Source organism: Brienomyrus brachyistius, chromosome 17, assembly GCF_023856365.1.
Source record: "Brienomyrus brachyistius isolate T26 chromosome 17, BBRACH_0.4, whole genome shotgun sequence".
Taxonomy (NCBI): Eukaryota; Metazoa; Chordata; class Actinopteri; order Osteoglossiformes; family Mormyridae; genus Brienomyrus; species Brienomyrus brachyistius.
In genome coordinates this window covers 17,004,303-17,031,685 of record NC_064549.1, presented here as the reverse complement: position 1 = coordinate 17,031,685, position 27,383 = coordinate 17,004,303, and the positions used below count along the sequence as shown (strand labels likewise).

At 42.2% G+C, this 27,383-nt stretch overlaps 2 protein-coding genes across 9 annotated transcripts in view; both read left to right on the top strand.

Moving 5' to 3' along the window:
• Positions 1-301: 301 nt before the first annotated feature.
• Positions 302-11,089, top strand: si:ch211-149e23.4 (uncharacterized). Of its 2 annotated transcripts, none has more exons than XM_048981451.1 (14): positions 302-618; positions 1,705-2,034; positions 2,839-3,147; positions 3,953-4,270; positions 4,429-4,564; positions 4,961-5,130; positions 5,206-5,493; positions 5,694-6,014; positions 6,114-6,395; positions 6,910-7,048; positions 8,099-8,259; positions 8,712-8,787; positions 9,793-9,823; positions 10,127-11,089. In XM_048981451.1, the coding sequence occupies exons 1-14, from the start codon at positions 558-560 to the stop codon at positions 10,301-10,303; spliced, it is 2,799 nt and encodes a 932-aa protein (XP_048837408.1). In that variant the 5' UTR covers positions 302-557; the 3' UTR covers positions 10,304-11,089. The 2 variants fall into 2 exon arrangements, with proteins under 2 accessions (XP_048837408.1, XP_048837407.1); XM_048981450.1 differs by having other exon boundaries at positions 9,790-9,823.
• A 5,109-nt stretch (positions 11,090-16,198) lies between these two features.
• The window catches only part of LOC125711543 (dynein heavy chain domain-containing protein 1), a 34,102-nt gene continuing 22,917 nt past the window's right edge, over positions 16,199-27,383 (top strand). For 4 of the 7 annotated variants that reach the window (XM_048980537.1, XM_048980538.1, XM_048980536.1 and 1 more), the window contains exons 1-14: positions 16,203-16,248; positions 16,596-17,099; positions 18,458-18,637; positions 18,969-19,172; positions 19,489-19,599; positions 20,454-20,610; positions 21,232-21,483; positions 22,397-22,540; positions 23,454-23,514; positions 23,685-23,860; positions 23,953-24,190; positions 24,274-24,431; positions 26,676-26,801; positions 27,011-27,287. In XM_048980537.1, coding sequence (XP_048836494.1) covers positions 16,762-17,099; positions 18,458-18,637; positions 18,969-19,172; positions 19,489-19,599; positions 20,454-20,610; positions 21,232-21,483; positions 22,397-22,540; positions 23,454-23,514; positions 23,685-23,860; positions 23,953-24,190; positions 24,274-24,431; positions 26,676-26,801; positions 27,011-27,287 — 2,422 coding nt within the window. In that variant the 5' untranslated portion in view covers positions 16,203-16,248; positions 16,596-16,761. Of the gene's footprint in view, positions 16,249-16,308; positions 17,100-18,457; positions 18,638-18,968; positions 19,173-19,488; positions 19,600-20,453; positions 20,611-21,231; positions 21,484-22,396; positions 22,541-23,453; positions 23,515-23,684; positions 23,861-23,952; positions 24,191-24,273; positions 24,432-26,675; positions 26,802-27,010; positions 27,288-27,383 lie in introns of those variants that run through there. The other 3 variants (XM_048980535.1, XM_048980533.1, XM_048980532.1) reach the window with 3 other exon arrangements.

The following is a 27,383-nucleotide window of genomic DNA, read 5'->3' as shown; positions in this document are numbered from 1 at the left end:
GCTCCTACCCAGCTTACAAAAATTCATAAAAATGTAAAGTATGGCTTGCAAGGTCAGTGTTGTAGCAGTTGGGGGTTGGTGGGTGGGTGGGGGGTGTTGATATAGAGATAAAGGGAAGGAAGACTGCTGATCTGTACAGAGTGAAACAGCTGTGGAAACACAGCCATGAGTGTGCGAGAGAGTGAGTGTGTCGGGTGCAGTGGGGGGTGACGACTGGGCTAGCGGGGGAGGGGTGGAGGGCGGACTGAGGCCACAGCCCCTCTGTGGGCTTTTTACCCCCCATCAGAGCAGAGAAGTGAGAAGTAAACAGCCAAATGCTGCCAATGATGAGTATTGCTGATCAAAAACTACAGAGGGTGGCAATGAGTTGCTGTTAAGACAGTTTCTCTGTGGGATGGAATTATGAGAGAGAGCTCTGCTGGAAGCCTCTCATCACCTCTGGGTTCCTGCACTGCTGGCCTAAATATCTGTTTAACTAACACCCAGAGGTACACACACACACACACACGCACACACAAACACACACAGTTAAAAACTTTCACCTCACCTCTCTCTCCATGAGACTGAAAATGGGTGGTTCAGCTCTTCTATACCTGGGCTTAATGTTAAATGTCTTGGGTAAGTCTGATTCTAATTTATTGCTAAAGAGGTTTTATAACTGTGCAAACTGAAATACATAGTTTTCAACTACATTGTATGCATCTGCTTTTTCCTGTTATATATGTCAAATAATAATATTTATAGTATATTGTACATATTGATTGTCATTGTGCACATTTAATTTAATTATATATTTTTTTCTAATTCACTAAAACAATGGCTGTTTAAGGTAAATTGATTAATTTTAGCTGTTATAAAGTATATTAAATAAGAAATTTGTGTTCTGTAACTTAAGAAATTTTGGACAAAGGACATTTTAATACAGATTTATTTTTTTTTCTTATTTTGAGTCATGATTGCATTCTTACAGGTGTTTGTATCTGTTGTAGACAATTAAATCTACCTACCAGATGAAATCCTTTCAGGCACATTAGAACACATTTTTTTTGGTATTTTTTGATGCTTCTATTGGAAACAATCAGCATAATCCTGTCAGAGCCCTATTCACAGAGGCAGGATGCTTCCCTTTTTGCATTATAATGGGCTTTTATCTGGGATGTTATTAATGCACATTTTATTACTGCTGTGGTGCTGAATTCACAACATAATTGCCACAAAGAGAAGCATTTGTTCAAATAAGCATCTACACAAGCACAAACACACAATATGTCATCGAGAATGACCTTTATACCACAAAAGAACTGAAACTCGTAGTAATCTCAGTGTTTTGCCACAACATTCTTTAATCTCTCAGTGGTTATTTGAAAATCTGACAACATATCTTAAGGAGCCGCGAAGACTATCAGACTGATGCCAGAGGGCACTGGGGTGCTTGGGGAGTATTAGAACATTTACAGAGGGTTGACCATGTCTTGTAAATCAAATGACACATTAGCAGTATTTTTCATAACTAATGAATAATAATTTAACGTGAATATATGAGAATGCGAGTGTACCAAGCTTTCTGTGTTCTTGTTAAGCTTCTTAGCCTTTCCATTCAGGAGGTTTAAGTTGACTACTGAAAATCTTTGCATCACCGCAAAACAAAGACCAACAGTTTTGTTACCTCCTCTGACCTTTTGCCATGTCTCCTGTCTTTCTCAGCTAACTGTTGCTGCTCTGATGTTGAGATTGAGAAGAATGTTTTAGGGGTTCTGGGGGAGACGGTGGTTCTCAGATGCCAATATCTCGGCAAATCAGAAGTGATGGCATCCTACTGGGCTGAGCAGCAGTCAAGTGGGAACTGGAAGCAGCTGGTTGGGTCCTTTATGCAAATGGTCAAAGTCAATGATCCGAAATTCAGTGCTCCGGTATCTCCAAGCAACCTGACAATAACAATGAACATCACTAGTTTGGAGGATGAGAGGGAATACAAATGTAGCTTCCATTATGGATTTGAAATTGTGGAAGAAAGAATGACCCTCACTGTCCTGGGTAAGGTGTGCTTCTACCTATGTTCATGAATGCTTTTGGAGTGATGGACTTGCATTTTGGTTCCGAAATGTACCTTCTACATATTACCAGTGGATGTTTGGGGAGAGTTTTCCATCCATCCATTTTCCAAACTGCTTATCCTACTGGGTCACGGGGGGTCCGGAGCCTATCCCGGAAGCAATGGGCACGAGGTAGGGAACAATCCAGGATGGGGGGCCAGCCCATCGCAGGGCACTCACACACCATTCACTCACACATGCACACCTGCGGGCAATTTAGCAAGTACCTGGAGGAAACCCCACGACGACATGGGGAGAACATGCAAACTCCACACACATGTGACCCAGGCGGAGACTTGAACCCGGGTCCCAGAGGTGCTAACCACTACTACTACTACCACTACTACTACTGGGGAGAGTTTTGTACCAGATTGTTACTGCCCGTGCCCTTGGTTGGCACAGTGGTTTGCACTATCACCTCCTACCTCTGGGACTGTGGTTCATATCCCGATCATGACTCCATCATGTGTCATCATGGGGTTTCCCTCAGGTACTCCACTGTCCCCCCATAGTTCAAAAACATGTAGAGGTGACTCAGAGTTTCCAAATTACCTGTAGGTGTGAATGGTGTGTGATCGTGCCCTAGTATGGGATGGTGCTCCATCTTGGGTTGTTCCCAGTCTTGTGCCCATAGGCTCCAGGCCCCTTGGAACCCTCAATAGGACAAGTCGTTGCAGAAAATGGGTGGATGTCTATACACTGTTGCTGCTGGATTTGAATCTCCCTCTCTTTCTTATTTGTCAAGCCCGGCCATCAGTTCAGATTAACGTGGCTATGACTTTGGAGAATGGAACACGCTACCAGAAGGTCACCTGCTCTGCCGCTGGGGGGAAGCCGGAAGCTGTGGTCAGCTGGCTGGTCTACGACCAAGAACCCAACAATGTGGCATTTTCTGTAACAACGGAAACACTCCAGCATTCTAACAGCACCTTTACTCAGACCAGCACACTTCGCCTACCCATGCATCTTATGCACGAAGGCAATGTGACCTGTGTTGTTAACCACCCCGCTTTGGCCAAGTCTACGCATGTGAAAGTGAGAGTGCAGACCTTTGGTAAGGTGTGCTGTTGTGAGATGATATGCAGGAATCTCGTGTGGGTCAGATGTGAATTTATAAGCAAGCTGATATTTATCATAGTTCACTGTGTGTTCAGAGATTCAGCTAAAAAACCTTCCTGCTGGTTAAGTGGTGTCTCATCCATTTAGGCTGTTTATACATTTCGGCTGCTCGCCGCACTCTCCTATCTGAGCCGCTCGTGTGGCACAGCTGGGGCGGCTCTTCCTGAATTCCGGTGATGTCACTGTCTGCTGCTCTTCCAGTCTGCTTCCTGCTTGGCCACCTGTGCCCCGTTCCTCACGTCACAGAGCAGTCTGCGCCTCCGGGGCCGAACCCCTCATGCAGTTCAGCTGTGTAACCACACTGGCAGACATACATAAAAGATACTGTCTGCTGCAGATGCTCGAGTGAATTGAGTTCACATTAACTGCTCTTGATTCAGAAATTTAATGGTCAGTCCATGGAAGTCCTAATTAAAATAATAATAATAATAATTACAACAGTAGCAGCAACATCAACAACAACAACAATAATCATAATAATCATAATAATCATAATAATAAACTATGAATACTTGAACAGCATTTTGCTGTAGTAACCTAAATGTCACTACAGATATGTAATCATATATTTGAGTATTCAGCAGGCTTACAGTAAGTTGAATAACAAAACCAGTAGCTGTTTCTCTTGTCTGGACAAAAAAATCCTGGCTGTGGTTTATTCTGGAATCTTTTCTCTCAGTTTTTGATGACTAGTGTAGAGCTATTTCCTCTCTTTCTGAAATTGCTGTTTGTCGTTGTAGTTACTCCACTTGTGACCATGAATACAACTTTGCTTCAAGATGAAGGAGGAGAGTTTCAGGTGGTAACCTGCAAAGCCGTGAATGGTAGACCTGCCGCCAGCCTTTCCTGGTCTCTCTCTGGAGACACAACAGAAGCTAGAAACATCTCAATGGAAGTCGGGAGTAAGATCGAAATGGACATGGACACAGAGACAGAGACGGCCATCAGCTCACGCAGGTTTCCAGCGCACCTTCATGAAGGCTGGAATATCACCTGCATGGTCACGCACCCCACATTTCCCAGTGAGCAGAGGAGGACCATAACCTTGCCCACCTACCGTGAGTCCTGGGGTTGAGGGAGACCTTCCAGTAATCACCATAGAGCAAATGTAGATATAGATGGATATAAAGAATCTGTTTTCCAAGACTGAGAGCATAAACGTATTTAAATGGCATATAAAGTTGGATGTGAGATTTATGCATGTTCTGGGAACCAGGCTTTTCAGCAATGAGGGTGCTAACCCCAAACGGTGAGGCTGTGGGACACGTCTTGGTGGATGAAGGACAAAGCAACGTCACCTTTCAGCTTGAAGTTACAGGCAATGTGCCCCGATACCAAATCAACTGCACCAAGTAAGCCCTCAGAAGAATGTTTTTTCAATTATCGTTTATTTTTTACTGTAATTATCTTTCAAATGGACTTGACACCAGTATTGAATGAAAATTCCATTCTTTAATAAAAAATGTTGTTTATATTGTATCTTAACTTAAATATTTGGTATCATTAATGATGTATTAAAAAGTGTTTTTTTGTGAGATGTCACCCATTTGGAAAGAGAAACACAAACCACAGAAGATGAAAAATGGACAGAAGATGGCGCTGTGCTGAATAACCTTCTCATGAAACCAAACAGCCTGCTTCACGCCCTATGCATGCTATACCTGCTGTACTGTTTACAGTGGACAGCCTGAGAGAAGACCTTCTTGGGCAATTTTAACTGGATGTGTGTCTTCTCTCTTCCTCCACAGAGAAGATGGGCCCCTCTCTACAGATATGACTGTGATTGGCAGCTTCTTGCAGGTGATGGGGCCTGTGGGCTTACATCATGCTGGAAAATACGAGTGTCAGGCTTCCTATTACAACCACACAGTATCAGTGGATCTAGAAATGCAAGTAGTCCCTAGAGAAGTGCAACAAGGTACAGTAGCCTTGTCCTGTGGTTTCTAGTCCTAATTTGCTATCCTCACTAAAACTTGCTCCCTATCACCCTCAGCTCCAGTTGCTCCAAATGTTACTATACAGACCTGGGAAGAAACAAATCACAGGATCATCCAGTGCTCTGCTGCAGATGCTGTACCAGTGGCTAACGTGTCCTGGGTCCTACCTGAAGGCCTGCTCGCCACTATCTGGCCTAATTCAACGCTTCAGAATAGAGCACATACTGTCAGTGTCGCCTTGCTATTGCCTGTCTGCCTATCTGAGGAGCACCGAGTCCAGTGTGTGATAGAGCACCCTGCTCTCTTTGAAACAGATATCAGGGAGGTGACAATTCCAGCGTGCTGTGAGTATGCACTGTCAGGCTCAGCAATAACCTGCTAAATGTCACCTTTGCTGCAGCAAATCTGCTCTCCTTAATAGTTTCCACTCAAAACCAAAAAGTTACTGCCTGCTTCTCTGAAACGCAGCTCTACTGCCTTTAGCCGACAGAATGACTGACAGGACAGAGCACTCTGACCTTTGGCATGTTCTATGTGTTTTTAGTAGCTGGCCCTGAAGTTAATGTTAGCATCAGTACCACACGGGAAAATGGGACGCGATACACTCTGGTAACGTGCAGAGCCGATAGTGACAAACCTGCAGCCACAATCACCTGGAGTCTCAGCGATGATCATGGCGGCAACAGCACCAGCTGGTCTGAAGGGGTCCAGACAGTGAACTGGACCTCCCCCAATGGGTCTGCCACAGTCGTCAGTACGGCTCCAATTCCCACCCTGTCATTCTTTGGAAGGACTCTGGCCTGTATAGTTACCCACAAGGCTCTAGCAGAACCAGTGAGGAGAGAAACCTGGATACCGGCTGTTGGTAGGTTTTATATGCGAAGAATGGCTCTCTGTACAAAGAAAGCAGCATTACTACCCATTCAGCAGAATAAGCCTCTTTATTCTTTCTGATTTTCTTCAGAGCCTCCTAAGCTGAGCGTCTCTCTCATCATGCATCCCAATTCCCCACTGTGTCTCATTGTCTGCGAGTCCAGTTGGGAAACGGGCACATTTAATCTCTCCTGGATCCTCCCTTTGAATAACACGGGCCGAGCTGTCCAGCGCTCAGGGAATGTGACGGGTCGATTCTGGGCTAACAGCACTTACAAGTTTCCTCTGGACCTCCACGAGGGGCAGAACCTGACCTGCCAGGTTAAAAATGAGCACATTTCTGCAGAGAAGACTTTACACATTCCTCAGTATTGTAAGTTCAGCAGGGCTAACTTGTGCGTTGTATTCATATATGTCATCAATGAAATGTTTATTCATCCATATTCAAATTGGCAGTGAAATTAGCTTCCTCCTAGGATTTTTACTGTCCTTAGTCACTGCATTCCTTTAATGAAAACATTCTACACACCAACATTGCCGACTCACCATAAACCCCCAGTGCTTACTACAACTTTGCTGTGTGTCTGGAATTGCATTTCCACTCACCCGCAAAGAAGATCCGGACATAGACTTAGCGAGGAGTTTATTTCTGCTGATTTATGAGCCTGTTTTCACTTGTGTGGCTCCCTCAATTTTTCACGACACCACAAACACAGCACTGCTACTCACTTATAATATGTGTCTGTCGCTCTGTCTGTCTTGTTTGTCTAATCTGCTGCTCAAAGAGCAAAACCACAGCAGACCACAGAGACTCAATGTTTTTTTTTTCCTTTCTAGATTTGTTGGTTGTTTTTTCCTGTTCATTGACCAGGGTGTTACCTTCACAGATATCTCCTCCCTCAAACTACTGAACCCCGCTTCAAGTACAGCAGTACAGAGGGTATCTTTAAAAACGCATCTCCACGACCAGAGGATCTCGCTGAAAGTCTGCGGCAAAATCCCAGCATTCAATATCACATGTGTCAGGTCAGCCTACCTTCCCGTACTTACAAAGCTGAAATGAAGTACATGTCTCCCTTGACCTGCTCATAACGCTGGTGCCTTTAGTCTTTCAGTGAAACCCAAAGGGATTCATCTGCTGCTCTCTGAAACACACCACTGCTCCCATTAACAGCTCCATGACTGTTTTAATTAACCCTCATTATCACTGCATCTGTCTCCTTACCACCTCTGAAAACTAGCCTCATTACAACCATACCTTTACTGCTATTTTCATTAGTTACACTTCTTAGAATAATGCAGCACTCTGGGAAAACATACGAAACTGATGAACACTGAACATTAACAAAGGTAACAAAATCGTTATTGCCATTCCATCATGCTGCTACTCTTTCCGCGCCAATGAAACTCTATTTTCTTTTATGCTAAGCAACTCTCATTAATAGTACTCTACTCTGCAGTTTATATTAAGAGCAAACTGTCTTCACATAACCACTGTCTTTCAAACCACACTGATCTCATTACCAGTGTCGCCACATTCATTGACATCCTGGCACTTTCATTACTACTACAGCTCTCACTGCAAGGGCTTGCAAGTTCACTTTAAAGTTTTCATGTCTAACCTTATATCGCTGTCAAAATTTGCTCAAAGCATGTTTCCTGACTGGTACTTTGACTGTGTTCTGAGATTCAGTTATCACATTGCAAGGATGAACCACCATCAGAAATTATCTTTGCAGCTTAACACCTTATTGACTGGAGATGCACCACAAAAATGTTATTTCTGAATGAAAATTTTCAGCAAGGGAATATGACAGCAGACTAAGAGCACTGCTTGAGTTATTGATTAGAGCAGGGGTTCGGCAACCCTGATCTTGGAGTGCCAATATCCAGAAAGTTTTCTATCCCACCTGATGAGATTCTATCTGCCTGAGATCAGGTGAGGTTCATCAGAGACCAGGTAGGATGGAAAACCTGCTGGAGACCAGCACTGCAGGATCAGGGTTGCCTACTGCTGCATTAGGGGAATCCTGGCATTTAACTGCTCCTCTGTGTCCTATACATCGCCGGTCCCAGGAGTGATGACTCACCTGTGAGAACTAAAGGTGCCGCAATAGTCTTCCCATCCCCGGTGTCCCTACATGATGCTGGCCTCTACACCTGCCGAGCCTCCTTCCACCACCACTCCGCGACCCTCTCTCTCCAGGTGGAGGTCACCGAGGAGGAACAAGAGCTCTGTAAGTGCCCAGAGATGTGCATCAAGCCTCAGACTGCCCACAAATTAATGTGCAAAATTGCAAATCACTAACATTTTCTTGACTTACAAGACATCTGGGAGAGAACCTCATGGCCCCCTTTCCCATTAAAAACAAGAAACCCCACCAATGCATGTCAGTCTTGTAGGCTGTTTATGGTGTTGCTTTCCACACTGCGAATCTTGAATTCCTGATTTGTGATGTCCTGAAGTAAAACCACTGCATCTACTTACTCACAGCTCTGCAATTCTCTAATCCTGCTACATGTGTTAAAATTACTGCCAGTACAATTATTGCTAAAATTAAAGAATTCAGTTTTGAATACTGATTTTGCTTACTTTATTTTTAGTATTTAGTATTTGAATACTGTTTTTTATGACACTTTATTATTCTGCTCCTTGAATGAAAGTCTTTATGCTTTGCTCCAATTACAGGGAACATTTTCATGATATGTTTTCCAACGGCACTTGCAGTTGCTCTCATCCTCATCGTGTTTGCCTGCGTCCTTTGGTGAGTTGTGGTCTAAGTTGCATACAGTCACAGGTAAGATATCTACATGTACCACAACGGCATGACAAACAGGAAGCCATGTTCCATCAGGGTGATCTTATCAGGCCTCGGCGTAACCAATGTGGTGCCTTCGATTCATAAACAGGAAGTGGTGTGGGTGTGGCCAACATGTGCACGGAGCTCTGGCACGACATGTGGTCAGACGCAGTCGAGTTAATCCTGTCTATTCACAGACATCACTTACCATGATCTATTGCTTGCAGGTGTTTACAGACAGGTTTCCTGGATCTGGTATCATGGCCTCTTTTTGTTTAGTTTTGGATCCAAATTGCACAACATTAAGCTTTGACCCATTTTTTTGCTCACGTCTGTATAGTACTTAGGAAGTCAAAGAAAATGTTTCAAGCTATTTATCTGGGTACTAAATGTTTATTTGCTCAGAAAATAATACAATTTAACATTATAACATGCATCTTAACAGTAACACAATAAAAACAAACAATTTCTTCTCTTCTCTGAAATGTTATTGACATCTTGTTGGATGCCTAAATAAACCCAAACCTTATATCTCTCTTAAGTCATCGAATGAGTCTTACTATTTATCACAAAGATCTTTTACTTCAATATGTGTATGTATGTATCTATGTATATAAGCATGTATGTACTTTAAATCAAAATAGAATTTCCTACTTACATTATGCCTCTGGTCCAAATTCTATGTTGCTTGTTGTTGAAGGTTAAACTTCTCTTTCTCTTCTGGATCTCATCACCATATTAGCTTATTCACAAACGACTTGCAGGCACAGACTGTACAGACTGAAAATGAAGTTTAAGAGGTCTCACAGTGGGTAGTTTTTTATTGAAGTGGAAGAAATTTGGATTAGATGTATGGCATGTAGATATTTCTATATGTTTATTAATGATTTTTACATCTTGCTTCTTAACCTTTGATTTTTTGTGATTGTTTGATTAATTAATTATACTACACAATTTCTGTTTTAGCAGGAAGTATAGAGCTGATTCTTCAGCATCAGTGGTAAGTCTAGCATTATTGCATTTGTTACAAGTTTTCTTTCATTTGGCATTGTGAGCTTTGTTAGAAATGTGATGTTTTTTTCAGGCTCTCCATGCTCTCAGACATAGGATACGTTAATATGCACTTAGTGCTGCTGTGTCATATAGCAACTGTGGTCAATGCCATTAAAATGCGGTTCTTTTTTTTCTCTTTTCTCTCCCTTCCTTCTTTTTTTGCGCCCTGCCCCCCCCCCCCCCCCCCCCCCCCGTCCCTCGTCCCCCCCCCCAACCGCATCTTGGTACTGCCGCGCCCCTCTTTTCCCAGGGCTCGTCTCAGAAGCACGAATCCCTGGCAGCGCTTACCTCCCTTCTGGCTGAGCACCGCTCCCCAGAGCTGAAGAAGCCGGTGGCACAAGTGCTCAGGCCATCCAGTGAGAAAGGCCAACTGTACCCAGAGCTCGTCAGGTACTCCATCGTCATCGACATCAAGAGCACCGTGTGAGACGGGGTCCACCTGAGGAATGTGACCCATTTCGGGACAGAACTGGGCTCCTGATTCGCAGCAGACAACGGCTTGGAAGTGTTGTGAATGTACGTATTTTAAGAAGTAAAACAAGCCGGTGACATGTATGTGACAAAATAGGGGAAAGTCATGGACATCCCAGTGAGAGTGGTGGCCTGTTATCACAGGGATTTCAGTGCCTTTGATATCTGCTCCTGTTCTGTTGATGGTGTGCCATGAAGTTTGATGTTGGCCTCTCTCCATGATTAAAAACAGCAGACTGTCTGTAAGTAATCAGGGTCACTAACCGTATCCATCTGAGACACCATTGTGTTACTCTTTGCCTTTTTTGTAATCCTTGATGAAAGATTCTTTCTTGATGTTTTATGGATTAACCTCAGTGGAAACATGCAATAATGTGAGTCTCAGTTCCTGTTCTCTTGTTGGAGGAGCAACACAAAGAGCCTGTTTATTTTTATTCTATTTTTTTTGTTTTGTTTTGTTTTTTTCTGCACAGAATTTACAGAATTTCTGTATATTAGCATTAGAATATACAAATATTGCACAACCTTTCTCATAAGGGCACTTAATATTAAGAATGACTGATTTTTGAGTATATTAAACAATGAGCCTGTTTACATAACATTGATTTCCGTTTGTACTGTATTAATTTTGTATGTGATTATATTTTCTAGGAGATCTCAAGCATTATCAAGGTATTCACGCGCAGTTCACAACATGATCTATTACGTGTTTCTTCTTGAAATAAAACTTTTTTTAACTTTGTGAGCATTGAATTCAACACAAGATCCATACTAGATACCAAACAACAGTAACACACACACACACACACACACACACGCACACACACTCACATTCACACACACACTCACATTCACACGCACACACACGCACACACACAGACACACACGCACACACACAGACACACACACGCACACACATACACACACTCACATTCACACACACACACACACACAAACACACACACACAGGTTTGTAATTATATCTTTGTGGGGACTCTCCATTCATTTCTATGGGGAAAACTCTAATCCCAATATGACGACCTTAACCCTAACCCAGCCCTAATCTCATCCATAAGTAACCAAACAAAATACGAGAACATTTGGTTCCCACAACGTAATATAAACATAATCCACGCACACATGCACACACACACACGCACGCATGTGTAGGGTATACCTATCCTTATGGGGCCCGCTCATTCACTTCTATGGGAAAAATACTAACACTAACTATGACAAGCTTAACCCCCACCCAGCCCTAACCATAACCATAAGTAACCAAACAAAATACAAGAGTTTGTGCATTTTTAGTTTTTTCATATCAGTCACAGATTTTTATAAAATAGAGTTTTCCCTTATGGGGACCAGTTTCCTGGTCCCCATAAGGGAAAAAAAAACGGATATTTATCACGTTATGGGGACATTGTGTCCCCATAAGGATAGGTATACCCGCTCGCACACACACACACACACACACACACACACACACACACACACACACACACTAATGTGGTTGCAAGTGACAATAATGAACGTACAACTAGCCCATAAAACAACAGCGTTGGTCTGCTTATCTTCTTCTTTCATCATTTTATCTTCCAGCTTCTTAACCAATAATTGATGCGCAGTTAAAGAAAACTAGTACAGGCAGCCCCAGATCACAAACAAGATCCGTTGCCTGTGTCTGTCTTTAATTCTGTCTATAAGTCTGTCTAAGTCTGCCTCGAATTTGTAGGCAAGTCAGAAGAATAATAATATAGTACATAATAATGATAATAATTATACAGTAATAGTAAAAGTACATATAATACTATACTGTATCTCAAGCTGAGAAACTGCCGAAGCTGTGCAATATTTTCACGAGTGTCACAACAGAGTGCGTGTATTCATTATCACAAACTATTGTGTTTGACCTATTTTTTTATACAATGGGCTTTAGCAGTCTCTTCGTCATTATGAGTTGTCCGTAAGTTGGACATTCTTACCTGGGTAGTGCCTGTGTCTCTAAATGTGTGTCTTATGAATGTGTATGTATTCATCCCAGCCTAGTCCACCCAGCCGTGTGCCCTGTGTTGCCTGCGACAGGCTCCAATGCGCTGTCCAGGATAAGTGGCTAATGGATAGATCTCCAAAATTTGTGCTGCATAACTTCATAGTTTTGGAGAGAATTATAGAGAATTATATACAAAGCTGCATGCATATATGCGTGATGATACACAAGGCAACTTTCTGAGCAATGTTGCCGGGTAATTGCTAGCCAGCGAGACAAAGGGCAACATATCTTCATCTGGATGACCATGAAAAGTTGCCCACTGCCAATCAAAATTTTTCAAATAGAAATTTGTTGCCCCGTGTATCATCACCCTTGCAGTTTTACACTGTTATCTATCTGTACAATGTTTACTGAAGCATTAATTCCCCATAAACACTCATCCAGTGCAAGTCTTGGCAAGGCCTTTCACAGATGTAATTCAAGTCACAGTAGTGACTTTTTAACTTGTAACCATTTGGTTAAAAGTCTGGTTGTAAAGCAGAGGGTTACATCTGCTGATTTTTCAGGCTTCTGCCAGTCTGGTGCTTTCATCAGTGGCTTTCAGTCGTTAGACCTCACATGACTTAATACCATTTAACTGCTGTTGTCACACCCCCCACTGGTACCCTGCATTTTTATAGACACTTCACTTCACTGTCTATGATTTGATTTATGCTTTCACATATAGTTCACCCAGATGCAGAGCTGTTATCTGCTAAGTCACAGCTGCCTGCCTGCAAAATATCGATTACAGCATCATTTGGAATTAACAGCAACCATTATATTTTAATATCTGTTTCATACAAAACTGACTTGGTTTACTTTGGAATTGAAGTGACACAATGAGGTAACAGGCCTGGGTTTGTTTACATGCATTGTCTCTGTGTTTATGAATATGGGTAATTTTAACTAAATTAGGTAGTACAATGACAAAAGGTCAATAGGGTTTCAAAGTCATTTTGATGCCAGCACATGAGTGAATTCATTAGTCTGACACAATTTGGATTGTGACAGTGATGGTCCAGTAAGTGCATGTTAAGCAACTTGCAAGAAAAAACATCACTGAAATAATGATTTTCTGTCACAAGAAGTGATACCTCAGAAACAGCACTGGGGAAATGCAGTATTGAAACTTGTAAAGTGTACAATAAAATCTCATTTCCACAGTCACAGATGCTATAAAGCCCTTTAGTGAAAAATTTCTTTCCCACAGTTAAATAAAAATGCCTGGACTTGTGTTTCGGCCTGGAGTTTTGCCAGAAGGGGTTTGGCCTGTTGTACCTTTATTTAATCAATGATAAAGTGCTGCAAGATAAAGTTATTACCTAAGCCTATAATAATAATAATCTGTGAGCACTTCTGCAATGCAGGGTTACAGAAAAGCTAGAGAATATTCTAGGAAGAACTGGACAGAGAACAGTAATCTCAGCAAATACACACTGCAGACAACATAGAGCAACCATCCATTCAGCTCCCAAATGCTTTTCCTGGAAGGGCTATCAGCGAGATCCAAGCTCATGCCAGGCAGCTTCGGGCACGAGGCAGCGCGGGATGCCATGTCCGCCCACAATAACGGGCAAGTAGCCTGACTGCATGTCTTTGGACTACAAGAGGAAATCGGAGTAAACCTGCCTGACACAAAGTCACCATGAAAACTACCCACATGCAGAGCAGGACCTGACCCCCCCTGCCCAGACAGACAGACACACACACACACACACACACACACACACACACACACACACACACACACACACACACACACACACATGTGAGACAGTGTCCCACTCCCGTTGCTGCTGGTTTCTTCCAAGTTCACAATGAGCAATTTTTCTCATGTACCTGAAGGGGGGGCTGTTGCATAATAGGCAATCTTCCATAAGATGAACCTATTTCATTGCAGCAACAGCTGTAATAATGATGATGAATATGGTAATATGGTGACGTGTGAAACACTGAAAACAGAAAATAAAGTCATACATATTGGGTGGTGTGGAGCTCTGTGGATTAAAACTTAAGGTTTAGTCTCAAAGCTTGCCAGGTCAAGTCCCTTGAGCAGCAGAGTAACCATATCACCTTAATATAACCACATATAACCCCAAATACTGCTCCTGGGGGGAGGGAGGGGCAGAAAAATTGCTGACCCTGTGCTCTGCCCCCAAGATTTGTTCTATGTGTATATGCGTTTTTTTTTGTAGGAGAGCAAGATAAAATGTGGTTGTCCTTGATTTCACCTGTATAATGATAATAACGACATTCTATTATGTAGCAACAACGTCCGCAATACTTATAAGCAGCGATCAATACTACATTTCTGTTATATATACAGCAAAGGAATCTACTGAATGCGGACATTTTCAATTGATACGATACCCTCGCGCCCTTATTGCAATATGTAGTCCTAGATCGCCCTCTGGTGACAAAGTATGAAATTAATGCGATAGATTATGTTTTTCGCGAGAATGGCCTTGTTGGACATATTTGAAAGCACAAAATAGTTATCAGTAATTTGTTACACAGTCCAATGAATAACATCTAGTGCAGCACTTACAATTACATTTTTTTCTTCATCAATAAAACTAATCATCAAGCTCTGAAAAATGCGTAAGGACGTTTATATCTGGCCGTCCATGAAACTGGGGGGACACAAAGGTCTGTTTATTGGAGCTGTAGCAGCTGCCACTCTTCTGCGAAGGATCTCCAGTCTGTCTGTGGGAATTTTTGGCCAATCATCCAGAAGAGCGTTTGTGATGTCAGGCACAAGTCTCTGTTCTAGTTCATCCCAAAGGTTTTCCGTGCAGTTGAGGTCAGGGCTCTGTGGGGGCCAGTCGAGTTCTTCCACACCAAACTCACCTAAACAAGTCTTTATGGACTTTGTTTTGTGCACTAATGGCACAGTCATGCTTTACAGAAAGGGCTCTTCCCCAAACTCTTCCCACAAAGTTGGAAGCATAGAATTATCCAAAATGTCTTGGTATGCTGAAGCATTAACAGCTCCCTTCACTGGAACTAAGGGTTCTAGTCCAACCCCTGAACAACTACCCCATATACCATTATTCCTCCTCTACCAAACTTTAACAGTGCAGTCAGGCAGGTAATATTCTCCTGGCATCTGCCAAACCCAGACTTGTCCATCAGACTGCCAGACAGATAAGAGTGGTCTGTCACTCCACAGAACATGTGTCCAATGTCCCAGGGTCCATGGTCACTCCATCCGACACCTGGCATTGCGCTTGGTGATATGAGGCTTGCATGCAGCTGCTTGGCCATGGAAGCCCATTCCATGGAGCTCCCTGCACACCTTGTGCTGGGATTTATTCCAGAGGAAGTTTGGAACTTTTGCAGTTTTTGAATCAACATAGAATTGGCGGCTTTTATACACTATGCACCTCAGCACTCAGTTACTTTACGTGGTCTGCTACTTCATGGCTGAGTTTCTGTTGTTCTTAAACGCTTCCACTTTACGATAATGCCACTTACAGCTGGAATATCTAGCAGGGATCTGACTTATTGTAAAGGAGACATGACAGTACCATGCTTCAATTCACTGAGCTCTTTAGGACAGCCCATTCTTTCACAAATGTTTGTAATCCTGACTGCATGGGCAGTTACTTGATTTTATGCATCTGTTGCAATAGGTTTGAATGAAACCTCTGAATGTTGGGATTAGAGTTTTACCCATAAAATTGAATGGAGAGTCCTACAAATATATAATTACAAAATTGTGCGCGTGCGTGCGCGCGCGTGCGTCGTGTGTCCTGCAGGACACCGCAATACGTTTACTTTAGTATTATGAACCACCAGTGTTGCCGTAGTATTGTCGGTGCCATGGTAACTAAAACTAACATATCCCGTTGGTATCTGACGCGGTGAGTGAATACAAGCCGATCTAATAAGATTAAAAGCAAGTAAATGTTTACTTTGCCTTAAAGTATTTTAAATACTTTAGTTGTATAAAAATTAATTGTTGAAATTAAACTTTACTTTGCTACGACTTTTTTTTACTTAAATGTGTGTTCGTAGTGGAAGACTTACGCAGTAATAACGTAATCATTATTATGAGTATTTTAAGTATAAACAGTGTACTGAGCCCTTAAAAAACACACCGAGCTACGGGAAAACACCGACCGTCGCTTCTCGAATATTATAACACTGTACGCACATTTGAAAACTGGCTCATGATATCTCCTCTTTTGTTCTGCCTGTTCTATTGCAGTGGGCTTGGCGATGTGTTTTGACAATAACTTGAGTTTTGCCCACAGAAATCAGGTAATCTATGCACTTAGATGGGTTCAAGTCCAGAAAATCCTATTTTGAAAGATATCTCAGAAGGGGCCCTTGCTGTTTGTTGCTGGACTCCGCAGGCACACTCTCTGTGAGGAATGGAAAACCAAAATTACCCTATCAAGGACCCCAGGGGGGGCTCAGATCCTCATTTACCTCATCTGGGCTCACAGGAGCATCCTTTCCACCTACATCCATCCCATGCATTCCTCTCAGAAGCATATCCCAGCCTCTCCACTGGGTGCCTGCCGCCTGTCTCACTGGCCCTGTCTCTGGCTGAGCTCCCCCACTTAGTGGCAGAGGTGGGCCCTGAGGTGGCCATTGCGGAGTCTCTGTGGACGGAAGGGCCCCACCTGATGACCTCGGCACTGGGAGTCGATATTCCTGTTAATGCTGTAAAGGTCCAGCCTGTGGAGGAGACACAGAAGGCAGCAGAGTGAGTGAGAATCGGTACTGTGGTTTGGTCAGGTGCTTCTGTCATTTCCCCCATTTTCCCCATGAACCTAGAAATCACTGGACTACAGGGGCTGAACATTCTGATTAAGGTATGGAGATGTTCAAAGTGTCCAGTTTTTCTGATGTTCCCAGAACATTATCTCACTGCTACAACAAGTAATGCTTATGCAACAGGCATGGTAGAGTAGCAGTTGACTCTGTCACTGTCACTGTATACCTCAAAGGTCATGGGCTCAAGACTGGATGGTACATGAGTAGTATAGACATAGCCTACAGCACTTGAATAAAATAATATTTTATTGTAAAATGATATTTTTCAACATTGTGTTAAAATGATATTTTGGTAATATTATTATGTGACATTGACAGAATGTTGTAATATATACAACATGACAATAATGTTAGGGTTACAGTAAGTTTTAGATTACAATTTTAATTTACAGCAGTGATTCTCTAAAGTGTGGGGCGTGGAGTCATGACAGGTGGGGCAGAAGAGACCTGGGGGAAAGTCGTACAGAACTGATGTTTAACTTCGGAGTCATTTTCACGGTGGAACAGAGAATTCACATCGGTACCATTAGCAACTGCTCATTTACTGCTATCAGAGCCTTAAAGAGTCAAAATTGACAGATATTTAACAGGGAGGAAAAGAAAAACAGGTGACGCTTCTGAGAGATACGAAGCAAGTGCCGAAAACTGGCAAAAAATCCAAAAAGGAAATATACTGAAGCATATCTTGCGTTCCCTGTTAGTTGGGCGGGAGCCTGTCCCCATGAAGCTCCGTGCACAGGGCATGCGATAGTTTCCCGTCCACCACAGGACACGCTTGCACTTGTACATGACGGGTGGCTTAGGGGCACCGATGCACCGAACCGCCTATTTTTGCACTGCGGGAGGAAACCTGAGTACCAGAGAGGCCACTAGAGCACATGGAGAACACGAATCTGCTTGTAATTTAAGATAAATGTCTGAATTTTTGCAGTTAAGCTGTACCTCATGAATATATGTCATGCTAATTTGGGTGCCAGCTTGCATTAGTGTGAAAATGCATAATAATAATTGCAATCCATTAACAAGTGTTTGGCGCCATCTATTGCCATGACTGCGCCAAGCCAACCATCCAGCCACACCCAGCTTCCCCTGAATACCAGACATATCTGCACCAGTTGGCACAGATTAAAAGTAGCAGTTTTCAGTTCACTCATTGAGCAGTATTCACTGTCCACCATACCGAGTGGTTGGAAGATGAACGGAAGATTTATTGTGGTTTGTGTATGGAATAGGTTTGGATTTTGAGTAAAGCCTGGTCACTAACTGAGCACCTTACATTTCATGTAGTGCTGCAGGTTCAGCTGTGCCACTGGGGAAGCCTACAGATGCCACTTCATCTAGGCCGAAGGCCCAGCCTAAAATGGAGTCTCTGACAGGCATGGAAGTGTGGGAGATCTTGACAACAAGGAGACACTTTGGAGCGTTTCAGTTTGTGCACTTGAATGTTGTGGATGGTACCTCCCATAGGTAGCTTTTACCTTTTTCTTTCAGTTACTCACCAGTGACTAAGTAGTTTTCATTCAGGACATGTGATTAATTTAAAGATGTGTCCTGTTAGATTGGCATAAAGAAGACGGTTTATTTTGAGAATTAGTATTATAAATGATAAACCAAATTCAAGAAGGGGCAGGAACAGGATTGCAGTTTCATACAAGCAGTCAGCATTGTCCAAAATTGGAGCTGATATAACACCCCACTGTTTTAGAATTTTTGAAGGTCATTAGTAAAAGTCATACTGCATTGTGTGGCTATTAGCATCCCCCACACTTCTGTCCTGAGCATCCTGCTGTGATTGCAGACCCTATGACCTGCATGTGGTCCCTCGCAGCCAAGCTGGAAATGAGCACTATGTCTTTTCCCCCACCTCTGTGCTGCACGTGCGGGACGGCTGCTGTGTGGGCCTCTGCACTCTGGCCGAGTGGCACCGCGAGGCCAGGCTGTGGAGGGCGCTGCAGGACATCCCCTCTTTCAGGCTCTTTAGGTTACGCAAGACTTTCTCCTGGTGAATATCCCCGCACCCTCCATAGTCATCCCACAGCCACGTCTGTCTGCTTCAGCTGTCATGCAAGATACAACTCAGTTTTTCAATTCTTACATTTATTTTTCTACATTTTTTAAATGCATTTTAAAAAATGCTAAAAATATGTTTTCACTGACATCGTGTATTGGTTTTGATTCAATCCATTTTGAAATGTCTACAACACAATATTATACAGTATTTTAGAGAAAAGGTAAAGAGGCTTGAATACTTTGAAGGCATTGTACACTGTCACTGTACAGTTGCTAATATCTGTTTCCTTATCCGATGCTTCTTACAGCTGGCGCAGGACCATACGACAGGGTATTCTTCACTGCAGGCGCAAGATACTGCAAAAGCAGCTGCTGATGGCTGTGCCCCAGTTCAGAGATGCACTTATCCAGCTGAACAGGTACATGGCGGTAATCTCATCATTTGCTGTCAGTAGCAGTAGGCTAATAATATGAGCGAATTGATTATCTGTAAATTAAAAATCAGTGCCTCGAAATTTAAACACTGGACTTATGAAGTGTTTAGATCATTGAGTACAATTCTGTCTTCATCAGGCTACAAAATCTTCTTCCAAAAGGTCCCTGGATCTGTCCCATAGTTTCTGGAAAACTTCAAGCCTGACTTAATGTTTTCCTTTCTTGACATTCATCTTGCTCTTTTCCAAAAACTGGCGTAATTGGCACTGCACACCTTCGACAGCACTTAATCCCCAGCTGCAGGGGTACTGCACGCTGGCTGACTCTGAGCTATGTCCTTCAGGCTAGCTGTATACTGTATGTGTCTGTGTGATTTATGGAGAGCAAGATGGGGTTGGCAAAAACACAAAAAAAAATTTCCCAAGGGGATCAATAAAATATCACTATTCTATTCTTTTCTATTCTATTCTATTCTATTCTATTCTATTCTATTCTATTCTATTCTATTCTATGTTGATATTGCATAGACAATTCCTTGGTCTTCATCACAGTGTGCCAGGTCTTATCTACTGTTTTACATACACGATCAATTTAAAGTCAGTTTTAAAATATAATTTTAAAAACATAAATACTTGAATTTCATGTGTTGTTAGGTGCTACGTAAAAATATCAGTAGAAAAATAATCCCATTTAATTATGATTTAATTTGCCCTTGCAACACAACAAAATGAGATGAACTGAATATTGTTTGACACCACTGTGCTTCTGCTGAGTATTTAACTCATTTTAAAGCCATTTAAAATATTTGACTTTTCTTAGTGTTTGATATTCATTCAAGGCTTATTGAGGAACTGAAGCAGGTGCACTGGTTACCTCAGGATGCCTCCAGGACCTACACGCTTTTGGATTTCCAGAATATTCTCGGCAAACAAAACCATGAATCACGGAGGATGCTGGCGAAGCTCCTGAAATATCAAACTTTCATACTGCACCTGGTAAAATGAACATTATCTTCAGGATTGGCTGAATCCTGGCTTGCTGTGTTTGTATGGGAGGCCGGCCTGGGGGTTGTGTTCCCATACAGTGTTTGTTATGTCTGTCTTTTCAACCTACAACCAGGGACGGATTACGGACCGGGCCAGCGGGGCCGCTGCCCAGGGGCCCGTGGGGCCCCTAGCCCAAAACAATTTGCAACGCTTATCAAAAATGTATTTTCGTTTGTCTATTTTAGAGGGCCTACATTCTTTGATCCTCTGCCTACAAGGGCCCCTGACCCTATAAGGAGTGCATTTGGCTGTCAAGGGCCCTTGAATTGTGGTGGTTGTGGTGGTGGTGCTGGTGGTGGTGGTGGTGCTGGTGAGGCTGGGGGGGCCCTCGCGAACGTTTTGCCCAGGGGCCCACACAACCCATAATCCGTCCCTGCCTACAACAGACATGCAATACCTCACTGAAAGACTTTTGAGCTTACTGCAACATGTGTTTTTTACTGGTCTATGAAACCCAAGACAAGGTTATGTTAAGCAATCCAGGTATTCAATAAATCAAAATATATCAAAATATCATAATAACGATGTCCCTGCTTCTTTTCGTACACCATTTCCAACGGCAAACCTCAGGTTTGGGAGGAAAGCTATGCAGCAAAACGAGATCTTCAGCTGCATGTTGAACGCCTCTATATCCACCAGGACAGACATTCTCTGCACCATCAGCAGGCACAACTGCGCAGCCTGCAGAAGGAACTTGGTCAAGCCAATCACGTGTTGCAGCGACTTGGAAACATGGCCACTCTGGCAAATCAAATGATTGTCCATAACCTTGTCACAATCATCTCTTCAGAGGTGAAATCATTTGTCATCAATGCCTTAAAGGTAAAGGGAGAATAAATGGTGGTGAATAAAATACAGATTATGGGGACATTATAGATAAACTAATCTTTCATTAATCTGTAGTTGAAGTCTTTAAATTAATTTGTAGACTGCAAAATTTGTAGTCTGCATTTCATCTGAAACAAATACAATTTAAACATATTTCACCATATGGAATCACCATATCTTAAAAAGGACATTGTGGCCTTAGAAAAGGTGCAGCGTAGGGCCACAAAAATGATTCCTGGTCTTAGAGGAATGTCATACGAGGAACGGTTACTTGAGCTAAATCTGTTCAGTCTCAAGCAAAGGAGATTGAGGGGGGACATGATCCAGGTATATAAGATTCTAACAGGTTTGGATGCTGTTCAACCAAATAGTTACTTCAGCATTAGTTTAAATACACGAACTCGTGGCCATAGGTGGAAATTAGCGGGAGAACATTTCAAGCTGGATTTAAGGAAGCACTTCTTTACGCAGCGTGTAGTCAGAGTATGGAATAGCCTTCCTGATAATGTAGTGCAAGCTGAATCCTTGGGTTCCTTTAAATCAGAGCTAGATAAGATTTTAACGACTCTGAGCTATTAGTTTAGTTCTCCCCAAGCGAGCTTGATGGGCCGAATGGCCTCCTCTCGTTTGTATAGTTCTTATGTTCTTATGTTCTTATGTTCTTATTTCCATGTTTCCAAATCCGGTCCTTGGGGATCAACAGACAGTCCATGGTTTTGCTCTCTCCTAGCTCCCAAACCAACTGGCAAGGGGTAAAAATGTGAACTGTCTGTCAGGGAACTGGTAGGGAGCAAAAACTTGGACTGGCTGAGGGTCCCTGAGGAACCGGGTTGGGAAACGCTGCGGTAATGATATGCATCTTAGAAATTCCAGTTGATAATGGGTTGGTGGGTGTTGCTCTTGGCAGAGACGGCAGCCCCAGCAAGCCAGCTTCTTCCAGGCAGAACTGAGATTTGGGTCCTCGGGTCAGCTGACCCTCCATCCACCTGTGCATCTCTTCCAGGAAGCCCTGCATAGTGCTGTGCTTTCCGTGGGCAACTCTGCCTTACGGGTGAGTCTCCTGTTAGAATGTGACTCTCACCCCAAATACTTAAAGATTTCATAACATCAAGATGTTTCTTCTGCCTGAGCTGCTTGAACCATGAGCACCTCCACAACCATGGAAGTCCACATGTAACACAGCTGGCTGGCTGCAAAGGTGAAATCAGAATTTCACCTGTACTATTTTATACCTGAATAGTTTAATTACAGGGAAAAAAAAATTATATTCTGTAGTCTCTCGCATTTTTCATTTGGATTGAAATTTTCACTAAGAGCTTTACTGTGTTTAACTTTTTCTTCTTTTGTTAGTCTTGTAGTAAGGGGTCTTCCCACCAAAGTTTGGGAACATGGTTCCTGGATCTGAGTTCCTGGGCCATCTCAACTGGGAACGTTTGTAGCTCATGGCCACTTTGATATCTCAATTGCACAACAAGGAACTGTGACCTTTATGCTAAATAGGCATGGAAGATGCAAAAAGCTCATAGATTTTTACTTCGGAATTTCATACGAAACTAGATCACCAACCCCAAAACAACAGAGGACGAACAAGTCGTTCCATTAGTTATTTGATATTTGCGGATTATCTATCAATTAAGTAGGGTCTTAAAAATAAGGTTCAGGAACTACAATTGTGGCTGAATTCCTGCAGTGGGAACACTAGAGAAATTTCCGGTTCCTAAAAAAAGTTCCACTTGCCAGAATGCCAAAACCATTTTAGGTGGGCTAGTTTTGTTCTAATGAGAAGTTATAAATTGTTTTTAATTTAATCACTTTTTCTTGAAAAATAATGCGTTTACACAATTTTATATGTCGTCAGGGTGAGTGCGGCCCTTCCTGGTACTGTAAGCTAAAAATGAGTGAGAGTGAGTGGAAAAATAGCTTGATAAATGCAGAAATATGCATCTGATATTGTGATTTTGCAGGTTTTTGACAGTAGCAGGGATTCTCCAGACGACAGCATTAGTGGTCTCTCAGGTACCAAAGGTATGCTGTGTTTGTTTACAGCTCAGAACTAATGGTAGTGATCTGTTAGTTTATCAGATAAAGATTCTCAATGTTTCACCACTCAGGTCCCTACTGGGAACCCTTGTTTTTAAGGTCCTATGGACACTGACAGTCTGCTGAGTGTTACGGTTTTTTTCCCATGAATGCAGAGCCCTGCGCTTCCCTGGCTCCCAGCTTGATGCTGCCAAAGCTTAACCCTCTGCACGAGGAAGAGCAGAGCTTAGGAGAGCAGTACTATCTAATGTTTCGGAATCAGCTGGAATGGCAGCTTAGCCTCAAAGCTGACACACAGGAAGCTGAGCGAAAACAGGCCAAAATTACACAGGCAAGCCAGAGTCTATATAGAATGTAGTGTATACTTAAAATTTTTATATCTTGAAATATGAGAAGTCCTCAATTTGCTCCTCCTTTGTCCAGGAGGCTCTGGTGGAAGTACTGCAAATGTGTGAGGATTACTCCTGGCTGGTTGACATCCATTTGTTCACCAGCCAATGGAGCAGAGCCAGGATGGAGGCCCTGAGGTCTTGCGACCACTATGGGCAGCAGGTCCTGCAGGTGCGATCATGGCAGGAGAAGTTACTGTCTGTTCCTGCATTCTACATCACCTCCAACAACCTGCTGACAGTCCACTTTTCCCACCTTCTGGAGAAGATAGGTAGGCTGCCTCTGCTGGAGGAAGACTTAACCATGATAAGGGTCCAATCTTTTTGTTTTTACCTAATGTTATCTTTTCCTCAGTGCCTGTGCTGAGCTCCATTGAGGAGGATATGTTAATCCTACTGGTAGGTGAGCTGAAGCAGCGGTCAGACAGCCTGATATCAGAGCTAAACAAAGCTGTGGAGGACCTGAGGATGGAGCCTACAGACGTCAGTAACTACACTCTCTATGCCAGCATGGTAATTCCATTTTTATCTGCTGAATTTGCATCACCTAGTGCTGTTACGGCAAAATCTTTACAAAACAATGCATGAAAGATTGAAGTGTAGCTCACGAGCCCACCGAAGCGTGGCCAGCAGGGATGTGCAAAATTCAGAATTCAGAATTCACTCCACAGGATGTTGAATCGGAATTTCAGTTGGAATGACAAGAAGAAAAATTACATTTTAATCTCAATTAAAAGAAATTCAATTGAAACGCACAAGACAGGAATTTACTTTCTAGTACATGTATGAGTGAGCAAAGTGGACTTACTGCATGTGAGTGTAAGAGAAACATTGTAACTCTTAGCCTATTCTGTCGCTGTATATTTGGTTTATTTTTGCCCTCTTTTCCCTCAGCACATATTTATTGTTTTGCATATTCAACTGTTTATGTGTATCGACAGGGCCGATGCATTTTAATTCAACAAATTTCTAAAAAGGTTTTTGTATCACCATTTTTGATATGTGAATCTTGGTTTATCTTGGCATGTGAATTAACATATACGCCACAGTTCAGAATTATGTTTAATTTATTTTTTCATTTCATTTGTTTATTTATTTGTATTTTTTTACATTTACAGTAAATTTCTAAACTGTGGGTAGCAAAAAAAATGACAATTTAGTGTGTTTTTTAGCTGTAACTTTCTAAATATTGCAAATATTTATGCAAATACTGTTTTCAGACAACAAAAAATGTATTCCTATTTAAACGAACATTGGAGTTAAGGAGCTCTGAACTTAAAAAAAATACTGAAGCCTAAATTGTACCTGCAGTGTTGCTTTAAGTGTTTTGGGGGTATTTTTCTGAGAAATTCTCCTTCATCATGCAAGATTAAGTATAAGCATTGAGTAAACTAAAGAATGTTTCCCTGTTAATTGAAAAAAATATACCCCTCCCCCCACATGCCTTTTTTGAGGCTCAAAAATAGCTTTTTTTAAAATAACTTGTACGCTTTTGATGTGCTCATATCACAAATCAAAACAAGTAACAGGTCAGTAATTTATATACAAGTAGTAAACATACACTGTTCTTTATATAACTAAAAGTAATACAAAGAAAATGCAACTTGTGAGGTGAACTTTGAAAAAAGAAATTTAGACTTGGGCAAAAGTTTAAAAAACACAGTGAAAGAAAGAGATAATAATAAAACAAATCTGATCTCTGGAAGGTATTGGTAATTCCCACGCAAAATTTAATCAGGATCAAAAATGATGATGCAAAGGTCATTTGTTGAATTAAAACGGGAGTCAGTAGTACCTGTAGGGTTTGAGTCAAGTGTCAGATATATAATCTTTTCTTATTACTGTTAACAATTTATTAACAATTAACAATTTTTTGTATATTAAAAGCAAATTAAAGTATACATTTATATGTTTACAATTACAATTTATATATTTCATGTAGTTTCTCCTATTTCCTTATGTGCAGAACAATAAATGTTGTCTGTCAGTTCAACCTTAGAACCACAGCAAAAAACAAAACAATGCACATGAGTCATTGTCCTCCTCCTTGTGGCTGGGACAGACTCCGGACCCCTGTGACCCTGAATAGGATGAGCGGTTTCAGAAAATGGATGGATGTTAAGGTGCATTGTCAAAAGCTGCACATGCACTATGTATACGAGTTTATTTCAATTCTACTTTAATTTTACTTCCTTAAATTTAATTCAAATTGCAATTCAGCATTCAGTTTTCAACCATAATTCAAATTTAGTTCAGATTCACAAATTTGTGGGTAGCGTGAGGCTTTGTGGGCTAAGTCTGTGTGCCTGTAATCTGAAGATTGCTGGTTCAAACCCAGCCTCAGCACGTCTGCGGGTCCTTGAGCAAGGTCCTTAACCTCCAGCCCCCTGGATGCCCCAATAGATGGCAGCCCTTCGCAGACAGCTGACTCTACAAAGAGCAAGCTGACGGAGACATAAAAAAAGACATTTTCCCCATGGGGATCAATAAAAGTATCTATTAAATAAATAAATAAAGTTGAACTTGAATTTCTGTGCCATTTTTCAGTTCATTTCTGAATGGTGCACAAACCTGCTGGCCAGTGACTAATGGAAAAAATGTCTGAATAAAATTTGCAGTAAATGGTTCCACTTCCAGAATAATGCTCTGTAGTTTCAGCTCATTCTCTCCTGATTGTCCTCGCTCCTCTCTACCGTAGCCCATCCCGCAGGGTCCCTGCTCATTACTCCTCTACTCTCACCCTACTTCTACATCCAGGTGAAGCGCTACCAGAGAATGTCCAATGATTTTGACCAGCAGATGGAGCAGCTGCGCTCCCTCCAGGAGACTCTCCATCTGCAGTATAGGGCTCTGAATGCAGAGGAAGCCCAGCTGGAGAAGCAGGTATCTTGTCTGCTGGTTTCAGATCAGTAAAAATGATACATCTATGCATAGCTTGTCTAGTGAGAGACATATATACATTTTCTCATTCTGCCAGCAATTCTTGTGGACTGCACCACTAATTTTTATTTTCTATATTACTATGTATAGGATTTTCTGTATCACTGATGTCTGCTGTCTCTGAGTCTGTGCGTTCTCTGTCCTGTACACAGTTGCTGCACCTGTGGAAACATTTTAAGCTCCTGCTAAAAAGCGCTGCAGAGAAACTGAATGACCGTTTGCCTTTCCTGTCCAACACCCTGGACAGCACCTTCCACTCTCTGCTCCAAGAGCTGAAGGCTCTGCTATCTAAGGCAACTTCAGGTCCATATCTGGATCCCTCCCAAATGGCCACCCTTATGGTGTCCCAGCTGGACTCCTTCTGCAAGCACTTCTACGCTGTTTCAGCACACCTACAGGAGCTGAGCTGGAGCAGTGAGATGCTCAGGGGTACGATGGTGACCTTTGGGCACGGGTGGGCTTGCATAGCTGAATTTAATCATGAAAATTACTATGCAGTGAACTGGGTGTGGTACTATATTACAT

Bases quoted from the DNA above. Each gene is read 5' to 3' on its own strand.
- si:ch211-149e23.4 (XM_048981450.1), top strand. From the start codon at position 558: ATGAGACTGAAAATGGGTGGTTCAGCTCTTCTATACCTGGGCTTAATG. The intron at 5,131-5,205 runs GTACAGTAGCCT...TATCACCCTCAG, and splicing joins CCCTAGAGAAGTGCAACAAG to CTCCAGTTGCTCCAAATGTT. The intron at 6,015-6,113 runs GTAGGTTTTATA...GATTTTCTTCAG, and splicing joins AACCTGGATACCGGCTGTTG to AGCCTCCTAAGCTGAGCGTC.